A 16,593-nucleotide genomic window follows, 5' to 3' on the forward strand; every position below is an offset into this window, starting at 1 on the left:
AACCTTGTGCACACATCGAAAAGGGCACTGCAAAAAGGTGTGCACTCGAATATACTTCATTGATTCTTAGAGAAGAAATGTAACCTATGTTTTTTTTTTTCTTTTGTTCACACTTCTTCTGTGAAGGTGATCAATGGCTATCTCAGTGAGACTGAGCCAGCTTCAGTCAGGCAGCCAGATACTGTCTGTAAGAAAGCACCGCCCACACTGCATGTGTGTGCCAGCTTCATGTTCACACACAGCTAGCCTCTTCCCCCCCCTAGCAGATTGATTAGATAGCATGCTGTCAGCATACTGCCTGCGCCCAACAGCTAGCTGGGTCTGTGAAGCCACCACAAGGTTCTCACCACTGCCAGCATGTACAGTATAGCCAAGCATACCTACCTACGCTGTGTTGAGCTGAGTTGTGTTGTGGTACAGTGGTTGGCAGCACGAAGCAGAGGTGGAAAGAGTTGAATTGTGCTGTGAATGTGAAGGTAGCAGGTTGATATTGTACCTTCCAAGCAAAAACCACACATGTGGGTAAACAAACAGCTCTGTAAACAACAGCTGTTTATATGGGTGTTTTTTGAAGTGTTAGTTTGTTAGTCTTATTCTGATGTGTTAGTCAAAGAAACTATTTTTAGAGTTTTTGTTTATTGTTATGCATAGTAAAATAATTGTGTTTATAAAATGATTACTGTTTTTGTTGTTGTTGGAGTACCAAACTCTTGAGGAGAATTTGCATTTTGAATATGAGCTAATAAGAAAGTATGATTTGCTTATTTTTTTTATTTACTGGAGGCTCTAATGATAGCATATAACAATTTCAACATCCTGTTATAAAGGCCTTTTTGAAAGTATCTCTGTTTCTACTTAAAATGGCAAGGCCTGAAATGTATTCTATACAACTCCCTCTCCAGCCTTCCCTCCTACTGCACTGTTAATGCTTTGGGCCGGATTGCTCACGTTAAACTCGTGTTGCTCGTGTTCCTCCAGCTAACCGGAACCTTCTGCTCCCATAACTGTAGATCAGGACGGAATGGAGTGGGAAGCTTATACTTTTGTACAAATACAGCCTTCTGCTTTAGTCAGAATCGCAAATTTATCCAGCAGTTGTCCACCCTTTGCCAAATGCCCTGCTCAATAACTGTACTATTGTTAGCATTTGCCAGTAGAGGATTTAGTCAAACATTACCGAGAACAAGGTCTGTTTTTGGAACATGAACTGCAGTGACAATCATGATTCACGTGTATGTGCTTTGGGTTTAGAAGATAATTTAACCAATAACAATAAGAGCTAAATGAGGTTCCTTCTGACAACAGAATAGAATCAACATCAGAGCACACAATTTAACTTTGTTAAAAAGGTAGAAAGGCTCTGCTGTAATGTTGTACTAGATACTGCTTAGATGTTTATTGAAGTTGACACAATTGATACACCTGGCTATATATGCCTGATGATGCAATACTGGCTCTGACTCATGATGTTATGATGCTGGTCCTGACTCATAGTCAAACAATACTGCTTCTGACTCATGATGATATATATTTAATATAATTTGTTATTTAGCTGAGTCTCCTGGTTCTGACTCATGCCGTTATGATGATGGTTCTGACTCATGGAGATACGATGGTACTTCTGACTCACAGAGATACGATGCTGGTTCTGACTCATGATGATACAATGCTAGTTCTGACTCATAGCATTACGATGCTGGTTCTGACTCATGGCATTACGATGCTGGTTCTGACTCATGGCGTTACGATGCTGGTTCTGACTCATGGCATTACGATGCTGGTTCTGACTCATGCCGTTATGATGATGGTTCTGACTCATGGCATTACGATGCTAGTTCTGACTCATGATGATACAATGCTAGTTCTAACTCATGGCATTACGATGCTGGTTCTGACTCATGGCATTACAATGCTGGTTCTGACTCATGGCATTACAATGCTGGTTCTGACACATGCCGTTATGATGATGGTTCTGACTCATGGCATTACGATGCTGGTTCTGACTCATGGCATTACGATGCTGGTTCTGACACATGCCGTTATGATGATGGTTCTGACACATGCCGTTATGATGATGGTTCTGACTCATGGCATTACGATGCTAGTTCTGACTCATGATGATACAATGCTAGTTCTAACTCATGGCATTACGATGCTGGTTCTGACTCATAGCATTACGATGCTGGTTCTGACTCATAGCATTACAATGCTGGTTCTGACTCATGCCGTTATGATGATGGTTCTGACTCATGGCATTACGATGCTGGTTCTGACTCATGATGATACAATGCTAGTTCTAACTCATGGCATTACGATGCTGGTTCTGACTCATGGCATTACAATGCTGGTTCTGACACATGCCGTTATGATGATGGTTCTGACTCATGGCATTATGATGCTGGTTCTGACTCATGGCATTACGATGCTGGTTCTGACTCATGGCATTACGATGCTGGTTCTGACTCATGATGATACGATACTGGCTCTGGCTAATACTTGTTGATGATGTTGAAAACCACAGAAATGTCACCGTCAAAAAAAGAATAAAATAAAATCTAATCTCAACATTTTGAAAAGAACATCATTTTGTTAACACGCATGTAGGAAAAGTTTCAAAGCAGACTTTTTTCAGCTGCCCTAAAATGGTGCCTGCTCAGTTTCCACCATTTCGGTTTCTATTGTGGTTTGATTTTCAATGTACAAGTGTGAAAATGAACCCTTTGAAGCCTGTAACCACTATAATTAGGAAATGAAGATTCGCCAATTAAAGCAGTGAAATAACAGTTTTTCTCTGTTTTTACCTCCTCCTTGAGAAATGTTCCAAAATGAACATGGCTATATGTGCATGAACGAAAAGCAATTCTTCACATGGATCTGTAAATCCGTATCTTAATATCTGTCTGTATTATGCGTGCATAATTAATTTCCCTGCAATATCTGGTGCTGTCCTTATGATGCAGACCCTCAACTTCTTTTGGACAGACTTGGCAACTCCATGCAATTGGAGCATGACATGAACTAAAGACATAGCTAGTAGATACTGTACAATCAATACAGAACTGCAGTGCCTTTTTATGCACAGGACCATGAAAATATTTGAATTGTCCCTCTCCAGCGATTTTGATTTTTGAAAGCGTACAGTATATCAGTAGTCACCAACAATATGACTCATGGGGGTTTTTTATTTTTCTTTACTCAAGTTATATATACTGTTTCTCTCATTGAGAAATTCAGGATGGACTGAACATGAATATTTAGTGACATGCTTCAGATCTGTGTCCTGTTTTTTTCCATGCCCTTGTTTCGTTGTGTTTGGTATGATGTACGAGTGAAGCCAAGAATGGCGTTCAGCTGAGTGGTGGGATATTTAAAGAGTTTCTCACAGGGTGCACAGAGAAGGAACGTGAGAAAATATGTTTTATATTATGTCCCATTTATTTAAACATTGGAGAGAAGTATTGACAGAAACAAATAAACAATAACCATCAACCCATAACAAAGCAAGACCCCCCCCCTCCCCCAATATACAAAATCAACTTTTAGATTTTGAAGAATAAATTTTTTTTTTTTATAATGTTGTTTTTTGTAATGCATTTTTTGTCTTGTTTTTTATTGTTTTGGGGCAGGTTGCCTTGTCCCTATTTCTGTTTTGTTATCTGTATTGTGTTAGCAAGTTGGATTTGCCTCATTTTATATTAAATATCACTCTTTTTGTATCTCTGTGGTGGCTGTTTAAGTACCTGATTATACCTTGTTACCCATAACAGACCAGCTGGCCAACTGGCCATTTGAGCTTTGTTACATTGTTAATGAGCAGTTAAGTTAAGAAGGCAGTTAATGCTTACAAGTGTGGTAAATTACAATAAACAGTAAGGGTTCTGTGCAACCAAATGCATAAATCTGTCACAAATGACAGATTTAGTCACCAGACTACCTGTAGCATTACATAGATATTCACAAAATGTCAAGCAGCACTGATTCTGACCCACAGTGAATTAAGTTTTGATTTCTGGCACTGTTACATCAAATATAACCCCATACGTTCTTTTTACATTCATTCCCGTTTTCAATCTAAATTCTCACATGATATACCATTTGAAAGAGCTAAATCTCTTCTATCTGTTCTAAAGGGTTCTATGTGTATAAACTATTTTTACGATGTGATTGCTTTCGTGACAACGGTTCCGTATTTTGTAAGGTGTGGGGTGGCAAAATGAGCTTGGGGTGCTCTTACCTTCTCTGCATACCCATGAAACAGGGTATGGCCAGTGTCCTTACCTCTGTCCAGAGAATTAAATCTATTGTAGTTTTGATTCCAAAAACTCAGGGAGCTCAGAGAGAAACATCAATAGTATGTTCATTGTTTACTTGCAATTTTCCAGAGGGATTATCATTGTTGTCCTTTTTGCCATTGCATACTTGTATAAAAGTGCTTGTACTTAAATAGGACTATATAGTTTTACTATATTGGCTCTCTGGAACACGATGAGCTCACATACCAAGTTTCTCTGACCAAAACCGGTTAAGCAGTCACTCATTATTGACAATGCCGTCCACCATGAGCAAGCAACTACAGTTTAACTTCTGCCTAGCATACAACCGGCCTGGGGTATGCTATTAAACGGATGACTTTAGTATTTTTATGAATGAAAAATTCCAATGGTGTATAGTTTGTTAGGCTTGCATAAAACAACACAGATTGTTTGCGTAAACAAATCGTTACCTTTTCAGTATGCATGCTGAGACCGTTATACACCACAAAATCTGACACTTGTTGCCTAAATAGTTGATGTTTTATGACAAAACCAAAAAAAGTGTGATGCCCAAGTCTAAATAAAAGACTGCCTTTGGAGGCCTCAAAAGACATCACTTGTCTGAGTTAATAATGACAGTGAAAACGATTTTGACTACGGTTGAGAGCATTTTCAGTGACTTGACCCCATTTTATATTGGTAAACATCTAATGTATGTGAAATATAGTGTATTATTTTGACGTTGTTTTTGTAATTTTTAGGCATTCTTTCTTTTTTAACAATCTGGACCAGCTGCAAGAGAGCAAGGAGAGGTTGTGAGGGAAAGGTGGGTGGGGGTGGGGTGGGGGGGGTTGAGAGACAGGGGTCCTGAAAAGAAGTGAGAACACTGTTTTTCAGTACACTTCCTTGAGGATAAGTATGCAATATACAGTATTTTACACCTCATGAGACCCATAATATAATTAGGGTACTGCCAACTCTTGATTGCATGCATTTCTGTCCTCTATGACATTAGGTAAAGCATGCAAACATAAAATCAAATGCATACAGTTAATAAACAATACAATTGTTTCAATGATGTAGCAGTCATCCATTTTATGGTGCTGGCCAGTACTTCCTTTAGAGATTTATTTTTCTGTTTCGATTATTTCGGGATTTTTTCCTCGATTTTCATTTCAGTTTGCACCAGAGCAAACTTCCACTGGGTTGATTGGGAGGGTAATTTGATTCACCTGCAGCTCAGGATGTGAGTACTGGCTCTTAATTGGTAATTGAGAGCAACCTGGCGTATTCCCCTCTTGGCCAATCAGGGTGTGACAACGCCCTGTCCTTTGGGCTTAAGAGAGGCAGCAACCGGCATGGCCGATTGATTTCCTGATCCTGTGTTTTTGTAGGGTGACCCAGTAGAGCTAGAAATTCTGATGCGGTCGGGCCTCGTTTAAGAGTTCTTCGCTTGTTCTCCGAGGTGTTTTTGTATCACTGTTTGGCCTGCTTTTGGGAATCGAAAGGAGGAATGTTTATAACTGAAGAGGCATTTGTTCATTATTATTATTAGTGAAGTGGCCTTTGGTCATTATTACTGAGGAGTTTACTAGTTGTTGATTATACTTCAAGTCCTTCCTGTTTCTCTTTATTTTATGTGGTTGGTAACTGGTTTTCAGGCCTCTTCCTCATAAGTTTGGGTATCTGTACTGCCACAGTATTTGCTTTTGTCTGTTTGAGACTCGCCCATTCCCTCTCTGTCCTGATTTAGTGAGCATCTCTGCAGTGCCCAGAGACACCGCAAAACGTTATTTGACAATGTTAAAGCTATAAAATACTCAGTAGTTATTCCGACCAAGAAGGTGATTCCATCACACACCGAGGTTGGAAATTAAGGCAAATTTAATACAATGCATGTTTTATCCCTAACAATTGTGAAAAGAAAGTAAAATTTTACTTTAATTTAGTTAATCTAAAGGAACTGTATTTGGCCATTCCATCACTTCCTATTTCATGATAGTATAGCAATGAGGTAATAAGCATGCAAAATTAATTTGTCAACCATTGCTAGGTCAGGTAATGGGTATAAAAATAATACATAAACACATAATACATTAATACATGGTTAAACATATCACTTGGTACTGTAAGGGCAATAATACAAAGGCATAACCCATATGGGATTGTTGCAAAATTGCCAGGAAGTGGATGCAAGTGCGTTTTGAGCCCAAACCGCTTTGGAATTATGACTGGAAGAGTACTATGCCCAGATGAGACCTAAATTGAACGTTTTGGCCATACACACTATTGTCATGTTAGCCGAAAAAATGTAATGCATACAGGAGAAGCACCTGATACCTACTGTCAAATATGGTGTTGGGTCATTCATGTTTTGGAGATGCTGTGCTGCTGTGGTTGTCTCTGCTAGGATGCTTAGTCTTGGTTGTAAGCATACATCACAGTCATCAGAATCCACACAGAAATGGTTAAGTAAAAAGAACAATGTTCAGTAATGGTTGAAGTCTGTTCAGTCTCCAGACTTAAATCCCATGAAAAACCTGTGGTCTGAACTGGAGGATATCAATGATTCTGAAAAGTTCTCTGTAGAGGAATGGTCAAAAATCCCTCCAAATTCAATAACTGTATTTTTCAATTTATCAGGGGTGCCAATAATTCTGGAGCCCACTGATTTGTAAGAAAATATTATTTCCTGCAATGCACAATTTGCTTAGATCTATGAAATGCAGAGATCTTTGTTTTCTTCTGTTACAGGTCAACAATCCAGCCTTTATATGAGAACTGATATTGACTGGGCACCATTATAATTTTTCATCTAGGCCTACTTTGACCCCTGTGTATGACCACTGAAATGAACGGCTTCTATGACCACTTATACTTCAGCACGGCTAATAATGTTGTCGTCAAGGAAATTGTCACGTGATTTCAGAACGATCCATTCAAACAACTTCCGTATGAGTGCAGTTTTGTCAACAAACTGAATGTTATATGCATTGTATCTTTATATAAAGAAAAAAATTCATATAAATTTCAATGTGTGAATACAGTAAATTCCAACATCATTGCAGAATGAAGTTTAATTATGGTGTGGAAAGGATATGAGCCTAATGTGCAGCATAGAAGATTATGCGCACCACAACGCACCATCTTGACAAATCCTCTCACTCTGACATAACGTAATGCATCGGTGTCAAAATGCTGCTCATTTATACTTCTATTCATGTGACTACTGCGCAAAATATGCCTAGAACTTTATTGATGGCCAAATGTTTGTTTCCTTGACCATATGTCAACAGTACAGAGGATTCTTCCAGATCTCATACTATATATATTTGTTTATATACCATTTTGGTTATGCTAGTTATAGTTATGTATGTCACACCCCAGCATATGTATGCCTCTGGCGATATTGTGATCTCATATTAATGTTATGTTCACTTGGTTCGCCCCAGCAAAAGGGATCGCTAATTCCTGGATCAATACATCCCTTTAACCGTAACCTTTAGATGCTGCCTATGATGACACTGCTGTCAATATTTCCTACAGAATCGCGCTCATTGCGGTATTGTTTGTGAGCGTGCCTCGGGGGATAAACGGACAGGGTTTCAATGAGTTTGAGCCCGTTTTGGAGACTAAAGGGTACGGGATATGCGCTGCCGCCCACAGAGCACGCCCAGTTACGAGAGGGTAATTACAGTAAATCCTAGCATGTAACGCTTCAGACGTCTAAACCCAATGTTCAGAGATCTAGCTCCCTGATTATGCGTTTCAGCCATTACACGGTCGTAGATAACCCAGACCACGGTCCTCCATTTCTAACACATTCATTATTAGTCTCATTTATTATTTGTGAACGTGCAAGCCCAGTGTGATCTCTTTATTTATTTATTGGCAATCAAACGCGCTATATTGATGCTTCCTCCACTGGAATGCTTTAATAAGGAGCAAGAAGCCAAACAGAATTGGGTACGCTGAAAAAGGTGCAATGCTTGCTGTGGTTGTTGTGGCTTTTAAAAAGGATGTTTTAATAATACGTGCAGCATTACTAATGAAGGGCATGTACAACAATTACTGAGACAGATATTTTGAGATGAAAACAAGACAAAAAGATTTATTTATTTTTTCCCAAAGAATTAAAAAGATGAATTTGTTGCAATGGGCTGCTAAGACCAGCTTTGGAATTGGGTACATACACACACACTCCTGGTCCTCAGGTACTGGTCTTATGCAAAGAGATCACATACACACACTTGTGGTCCTCAGGTGACTGGTCTGGTGAAGAGATCCTGACTCAAATGAAGAAAACTCTGTGTACTTCAACTGATCTTCTACATCAAAACGATTCATATAAACATTTCACCTTAGACAATGGTATCTCTGGAAGAAATGGCATATTAAAAATAATAAATGTATCTATTGTATAAAACATTTTGATACATCATGTGAAAACTAGAAGTGTGAACAGTGCAACAGTGATTCAGTATTCTAGTTCAAGTGAAGGAAGGCTATCTTGGTGAATCAGAAATGTGGGCAATTGCAATGGATGGCTTGCCATTTCAATTGTATTACAATGCTAGTAATATACTGAAATCAATTTCAGTGAACACACCTAGCTAATTCTTGTTTTTCTTGTTTGCTAGGTGTGTTTAATTAAATTGATTACTAGCATTATATGATGAAATGTTCTGTGTAAACTCTGAGTACTCTGTAGTTATTTTTACTTTTACTGTATAATCTCAGAGTTGAAATAACACTGAACATTGATAGTCTTTAAGTAGTCTAATCACTATTCTTTTGCCCCCCTAGGCTTGATTGATGATATTTGTTCTTTCACCATTCACTCATACAGTTTTGTGATGTCTGGTTTGTCATCCAGAATATACTAATGAAGATTGATATTTTTTTGTTTTTGCTAGTTTAGTATGCTTTAATATAAATTAAATATGAATGTGTTCATATGTTTTTCATACACATTTTCAGGTATATTTCTCTTCTTATCATGGCACAGAGACCTTCACCGTTTTTATGAGATAGGGACGCTTGGTGCCATTCTTGCTTTGAGATATTGAATTCCAAAATATTAAAACAGCATTCAGATTATACCCTTGGGAGTCCAGAGAAAATCTCAAAGCAAACGCTCGTCTTCATTAAAACTGCACTTAAGGTAATATGCCCATTTCAAGGTGACCAGTGAAGCTCTTAAAAGGATATTCATCACTCATGAATATGCAGATCACAATATTTTTTACTGCGCATCCTAATCTGACAGGGCAAAACATTTCCTTCACGCTTCATAACCCAAGTCAGATTCTTCAATAAATTGTAAAAAGTTTTCAATACACTTTTTACTTAAATCCTCTAAATTGGTGGAAGCTCAGTGTAAGGGTTTCAAAGCACTCCATTTCTGCCTTGGTGCCCTTGAGCCAGATAGCTGAGATTCTCTAGCAAGTATTCAGCTAATATGTAAAAATATGTTGTGTTTATATCAGGATCTGCAATAATAATAGTAATAGTAGTAATAATAATAATAATAATAATAATAATAATAATAATAATAATATGTATACAGTATGTTTCGGTGTGTGCTGTACAAATTCCGCTGGAGCATGCTGAGGGTGACAAATGCTATTTCGCTTTAACCAATGTTATGCCTATGCCCCATGATGCATTGCATGAATTATGAGGCTGGCTTCCATTTTGTGTTTCTAAGCAATCAAAGTTACTGTCTCTTAGCTGCCCTCTGCACTTAAGGATATGGAGCACAATTTAACATGCTTTAACCCTCCTCCTATTGGCACCTGTATGGGATATTGGCACCTGTATATATTCTGACATTTTATACAGTTAGAGGGTAAAAAAAAAAAACCCCATGCAACACAAAGTTGGTACAGGACTTCTGAAAACATAGCATTATTTTTATTGCATGTTTACGATTTAGTCCCACCAAAATAGAAAAAAAATAAAAATTATCCAGTATGAAGATGGGGAAAAAAGGTGCAGCTGGTCTTTTAGAGATATCAAACATTGAATGGGGTCAAATTGACCCCATATATAGTAGGTGGGTTACGTGGGGTGATGTAACTGTACTTCTCCCCTCTTTCGGAGGATGATGTAGAAAAAATTGGCCTTGGATAATGTACAGTACCAATTTTAGCTACTTTATTGATTCTGTTATGAGTGATTCAGAGGCTATGAACAACCGGTAAAGTTCAGAGGCTTATCTATATTCACAGCCACAAAGTTGGGTGTGTACTGATCAGTGATCAGTAGGTCATGGTCTTGTCTTTTTCAAAGTCAAAAATTGAGCCAAGTCAGGTGACTAAAGGAAGCCTGCATTTTAGTAACAATTTCAGACAAGGTGCAGGAAGTAAGGTGCTCTGGCATCCCTGGACGAGGCTGCTTTTATATCCCCACAGCTGGATATCCCCGTGGAAGGTCAGCACAGCTGGGGGGCCTCTAGCGTAGTGGTTAAGGTACATGACTGGGACACGCAAGGTTGGTGGTTCAATCCCCAGTGTAGCACAATAAGATCCGCCCAGCCGTTGGGTCCTTGAGCAAGGCCCTTAACCCTGCATTGCTCCAGCGGAGGATTGTATCCTCCTTAGTGTAATCTTAGTAAGTCACTTAGTCACTTTGGATAAAAGCGTCAGCCAAATGTAATGTAATGGTATATTACGTAGTGTGCAATATATTATTATAGTCTACAAATTTTGCATTATGTGTATTACATTATGTACTACAGGCATCAAGTTCAATCCGGCAGTGTAATCACTGCTTAGCTATCGCTGTCTCAAAACCCCATAATTATGATGTATGCAATAAGTTGGTTGGTTAACTTTAATAGATTTTGTATATAAATATTTTAATAACTTTCTAATCATGAAATTTGATGGCGTGCAATATGCTTTTAGACACTGAGACCATTTACACAGTAATAGAAATGTTTTCAGTGTAATATACTGGTATTATCTGTAATGTTTTACAGAAACGCACAGAAGTAAAAATTGCTCATTTTTAATCATGCACTTCAAGGTGATCCAATCTCTAATGTTGCACTTCATGCTATGCCCAGCAGTGTAACTGTAAATCATGTGGGGAAAATCTGCCAGTGAACATAAAGCATTGTATCTCCTTTGATCAACCAAGTTCAAAATTCTTCAGGCACGCTCTTCACCTTTTGACAAACAATGGAAAGTACACCATTCCATGAGAACAATCAGTCTTAGTCTGGTTTATGTTCAAGATTTTCTGTCAAAGCTACTGATTTAGCTTACCTGGCTTGTAGCTACAACCACAAAGAGCACAGGTTGTTCCTGAACTCCTTAATATATTCAGGTGCGTAGATAATTCATACAGACTACAGTATTGTCGTTGAAATGCATATTGGTCGTCTTATTTCCAAGATGCTACATCTGCAAATTAGTCTACAGTAATGCACAAGAAAGTATGGTGTATAAAGTATTGATTACCTCTCCAGGCTGTGGTCAGAACGGTTTGTTTTTCAGTAGCTTTAATGGAATGCTTATAGATAACCACCATGACTCCTTTTCCATCTGGACCTCCAATTACCCAGTCCAATCACCTTCGATGGAGTTCCACAAGTACACTTCAATGACTCAAGGAAGCACTCAGGAACAACAATGACCGGATATGCTGTCTAACAGTAGATTACCATCTGTGTGCGATTACCTCGTTGATACCACTGCACACCGTCACCAAAGGCTGGATTGATTGTTTCTCATATTCCTTCTCTTCTACTTCCACATCCATTTGACTTTGGATTCCCAAATGGCTTTTTACTTTACAGCAAATGTGATGAGACTAACTTAAAAACAGCAAAGCGATGCTTTGAAATAACGAAAGCGCGCAATTACAATCATTATCAATCAATTAAGGAATGGATGTTACTGGATGAGAATATTTTCTTCTCTTTGTGATTGATTGATTTTGATCAGGAAGATAAAAAAGAAAGGAAGAGTAAACTGTAAAAATTGTCTGAGTCATTTGGAGCTTGTTGTTGCTGCTGTACGGTTTGCCTAAAGATGGATTGTGATTCATAGATTACTACTGTGAAACTGATTGTGGTGTAGGCCAGGGGGTGTCTGAATATGAATATGAAAATAATATGAAGATGCATTGGTAATGTGTTTTATGCTATTTCTTCTCTCTGAAGTTGACCAATGAGATTTTATCATCTACCATTCATTGACAAATTGTGAAAATCCCATGTTACCGCAGAAAAGAACTTGAGATACTGATACAGATTGTCTCATCTCTGCCCACCCCAACAATGGTGGGTGATGGGTCACCACAATGAGAAAGGGGAGCTGTGAAGCCCAAAGGGTCAAGCAATTGCGGGGTAGATCTCAGACAGGGGTCCTTATTCAGTTTAACCTCTGTTCTTCTGTTTGAGTGGAAAAATCAAGAAAACCATTTGAGCCTTTCGTACAGTTATGAATGTATTGGGGGGGGGGGGGGGGGGGAGAAAAATTAGCTGCGCTTACATTCATTGCTTCTGCCTAATGGACAAACTGCATTTGTGCAAGATTGAGAACATGTTAGGTGAAAGGTGGTCTATGCTGATTGAGCACTATCACTCATACAGAGAGGGTCTAATGAAGCAATGTCATCAGCCCAAGAAGCCACAACCTTCTCCCACATTCAAGGCATTCAGACACTAAAGGGTATGAAACTGTGTTTTTGCCTAATATTGCCACAGCAGTTTTCAGCCTGGGCCTTACTTCAGTACATCAAGTAGGTATAAGGATCCGGCTGAAATCCCATCATGAAATTTTGTGGAGTTGAATCAGAGTTTGTAGCCTGTAATAACCGGGGAATGGGTCTGTTTTCCTTCAGCTCTTCTGTAATGGCCTGCTTGCAGCATGTTTATTTATGTCTTCCACTGCTCTTTGCCTCCCATTTTGACAGTTGTTTTGTAAATTATTAACTTGATAACTTTCCAAAGGCACAAATAGTATTTCACATTATTCTATATTATAGTCTCCTTCTGACCTGCAAAGAATTTTAAGATCTTATTTGCTGAGACTGTTAGCGACTCACATTACTAAGTGAGCTATAACCCCAGTGCTCAGAAAACATGCACTTATACAATTAATTCTCTGTCTGGGATTCTCAAAATATATCCAGTGCAAGAACAAGATGTGCCATGTTTTAACAATGTCAACATTCTAACCTCTTGGTCAATGAATCCCTTCCCAGTTGTCCAGGAAGGAACCCAGGTCCCAATTCTGCAGCTTCTGATCACACATATCTCAGAGGTGCAGTCACGTGGCAGATGCCACACTTAAGAAATCAGTTGCACGCACGCACGCACGCACGCACGCACGCACACACACACACACACACCATGTGTACAGTATATGAGTGAGTAAGGAGATGTCTCCAATCAGATGCTCTAGTTCCACAATCATTCCCCCATATGGCTGATGATGATGAAGACCATTTTGGAATGGTCACCTTCAATCTTGTTCAGCCCACAGTTGTGTATACTGCTCATGTTCTTACATTCAAGGCTATTCTGCCTGTTTTTCCATGGCATTGTAATGTCTGTTGAGATGGTCCTTCTGTCTGTTTATATGTTAAGAATTGGTAGGAGCTTCAGGCCGCCCACAGCTCTGTTGCAGCTCTGTTGTGAGTTATTTATTCTGCTTGTTTCCTGTAACTGGAGAAAAAAAAATAGTTTATTGTAGTGAGTGGGTTTATACTTCAAGAATCCCCTGAGGGTTCTGTATGAGTCTACCAACCAAATAGTTTATAGAGGATTATGCTCTCCGAAACAGGACCTGCATAATCATTCAGCACATCTGTTGGTTATAATTCATTATTATTAGTCATCATTTTGTGTGTAGATTTGTTCTTTTACTGTCAATGTACTGGAAGAATGAGCTTGGATTCAATCTGGGATGCAATGTTTTTAAATGAACTTTTTGTAACCATGATATGATCAATGTAATGAACAGGTTGCTCACAATGACAATTCGGGAATAAGGGTTGTCCACAAATATGAATACTTTATTTGGGAATATATGAATACATTGTAATGAATAACTATGTCTGAATATTCATAGAATTATTCAGATATTTATTGCTGCCACAGCATTATGAGCTGAGGAGAGTAGGAAGTGCATGTGTGTGTGCCTTTGTGGAGGTAAAGTTATCCATGTGGGCTTTACATGTCTGGTTGCACTGGAGCTACCTTGAGTGTTTGTTGCTACACATCCTCTTTTCCCAGATGGTTGTTATATGACTCTTCTCCTTCTTCTTTTTCCCCCTTCTTTTTCCCCTATCTCCTTCTCCTGCTCGTTCAGGTTGTGGGTCAGATCGATAAGTTGACAGAAGACTTTGACTTTGACCTGGAGCCGGACGACTGGACCGTGGGCACCGTGAGCAGCACGTCCAGCAGCGAGAGGGGGCTCAGCGACACCTTCAGGCTGGACCTCTTCAACCCGGACGTGCTCTCTGACAGCTGGGACTTCTTCCTGGAGGCCCCGTCTCTGGGTTCCTCCTCGACGCCGAAGCCGACAGCGTCGCGCCCGGGGGAACCCGAGCCGGGGGCGGAGCCTGTGTCCATGGCGACGGCAGCGGCGACCCCTTACTCGCAGATGAACGGGGGCCTCCCCATCCCCAACGGCCCGCTGGTTGTGACCCCCGACTCGTCGAGCGAAGAGGCCACCAGCTCCACCTACAGCCACAAGACCTCCCGGACCTCCGGAACCAGGGAGCGGGTCCGATTCAGCGACAAGATCCTCTACCACGCCCTGTGCTGCGACGATGACGATGAGGAAGAGGGGGAGGAGGGCGGCCAGGCCACGCCCGACAGTGAGCTCAGCCCGCCCATCACCTCGCCCACGCCTACGCCCTCACCCCCCGAACACGCTCTCCACAACTGTCTGGACTCTTCCTCCCTCCCCGCTCCCGTAAGGGCCGGGAGGGGGCAGGGGGCGGTGGGCACCCCCGCTCCCCCCAGAAAAAGCCTCCTCAACCCCGGCTGCCGGAAAAAACTGTTGCGGAACAGCAGCACGCAGACTGTCTCAGACAAAAGCACCCAAACTGTACTGCCCTACATCCCGGTGAAACAGAAATCTAAGGACCAGCACTGAGAATCGACAAAAAGGAAAAACTTTAACACAATAAATGAAGAAAACAGACTCTGTACTATTTAATATTAAATACATAGATAATAGATTAATACAAAGAAATACGTTACTTACTAAATAAATAAATGATATATGGGAAATTGCTTGCCTTCATAACGTCATTCTGAGCCTCAGGGAAACCAAAACAACTTCTGTAATTGTTCTACTGGAGAAAACAACCATTTGCTCACAATAGTAATGGGATTTAAACAGCAGGTGGAGTATAGCAAAGTAGGTAATTTCTACACAACAAGAGGCTCCTACCTGAAGCATCCAGCAGCCACCAAGCATCTGTCTATCAAACGGCTCACGTTAATGTTCTATTCACAAAATATCAGCACCCGTCTGTGATATTATTTTCTCATGTGCAATCATATGCTGTTAAGATATACCTTGTGAGTGTGTCACAACATAGCATTTTCTTTAGTCATACATAAATCATAGACAGTTCCTTAAAATATCACTGTTACCTTGCTGTGAAATATAAATGTTTGGGTTTATTTTCCCTCCAAGATAGGCCATACTTTACACGGAGTACTGCACAAAATCTTCAATCACACGTCTACCCCTTTCATTGCGATGTTATGATGAAGTTATAAATTATTCTGAAACGAATTCAATTATTTACCACTCCAAGCACACTGTTGGTCTCATTCACATGACACATTATGTCATAAGACCTCAATTCCTGCACACAGGCATATGAAGAGCTTGTGTAAAATAATTCAAATTTGATAACCTGCTTTTTGTTGTCCTGTGCCATTTTTACTCTTCCTATTCTTTGAGGCAACACGGTGATCAGATGAAATAATTTAACCTGCACTGTATACTTCTAAAAATGTGTATGTCTCCTCTTACAAAGTCTGGGGTTTGACTCAGTAGACTAGTATTTTCCAGGCAGAAGTTACCAGTCGATCAATATGTATGACACAATGTACACCTCTAGCCTGCAAACACCCACTCTCCGCCATACCTCTGGGTTTAAACAAGGAAAGAAAGAGAGGGACGGAAATATGGAACGATGAAAAGACGGAGAGAAAATTGAGGAAAGTCGAGCAGGAGCAAGGCAGGGGGAGATGGAAGAGAACAAAACGTGAATGAAAACAGAATACTAAGTGAAGGGCAAACTTGCTGAAGGAATGGCCACCTTCAGACAGATTGTTAATTAATCCTCCATCCATGCT

The 16,593-nt window shown here is 39.9% G+C and overlaps 1 protein-coding gene across 1 annotated transcript in view; it reads left to right on the forward strand.

The window, feature by feature from the left end:
* The window catches only part of insyn1 (inhibitory synaptic factor 1), a 38,558-nt gene extending 22,951 nt beyond the window's left edge, over positions 1–15,607 (forward strand). The window contains exon 2 of the mRNA XM_061222443.1: positions 14,582–15,607. Coding sequence (XP_061078427.1) covers positions 14,582–15,373 — 792 coding nt within the window. The 3' untranslated portion in view covers positions 15,374–15,607. The remainder of the gene's footprint in view (positions 1–14,581) is intronic.
* Positions 15,608–16,593: the final 986 nt, after the last annotated feature.

Source organism: Conger conger, chromosome 15 (genome assembly GCF_963514075.1).
Source record: "Conger conger chromosome 15, fConCon1.1, whole genome shotgun sequence".
Taxonomy (NCBI): domain Eukaryota; kingdom Metazoa; phylum Chordata; class Actinopteri; order Anguilliformes; family Congridae; genus Conger; species Conger conger.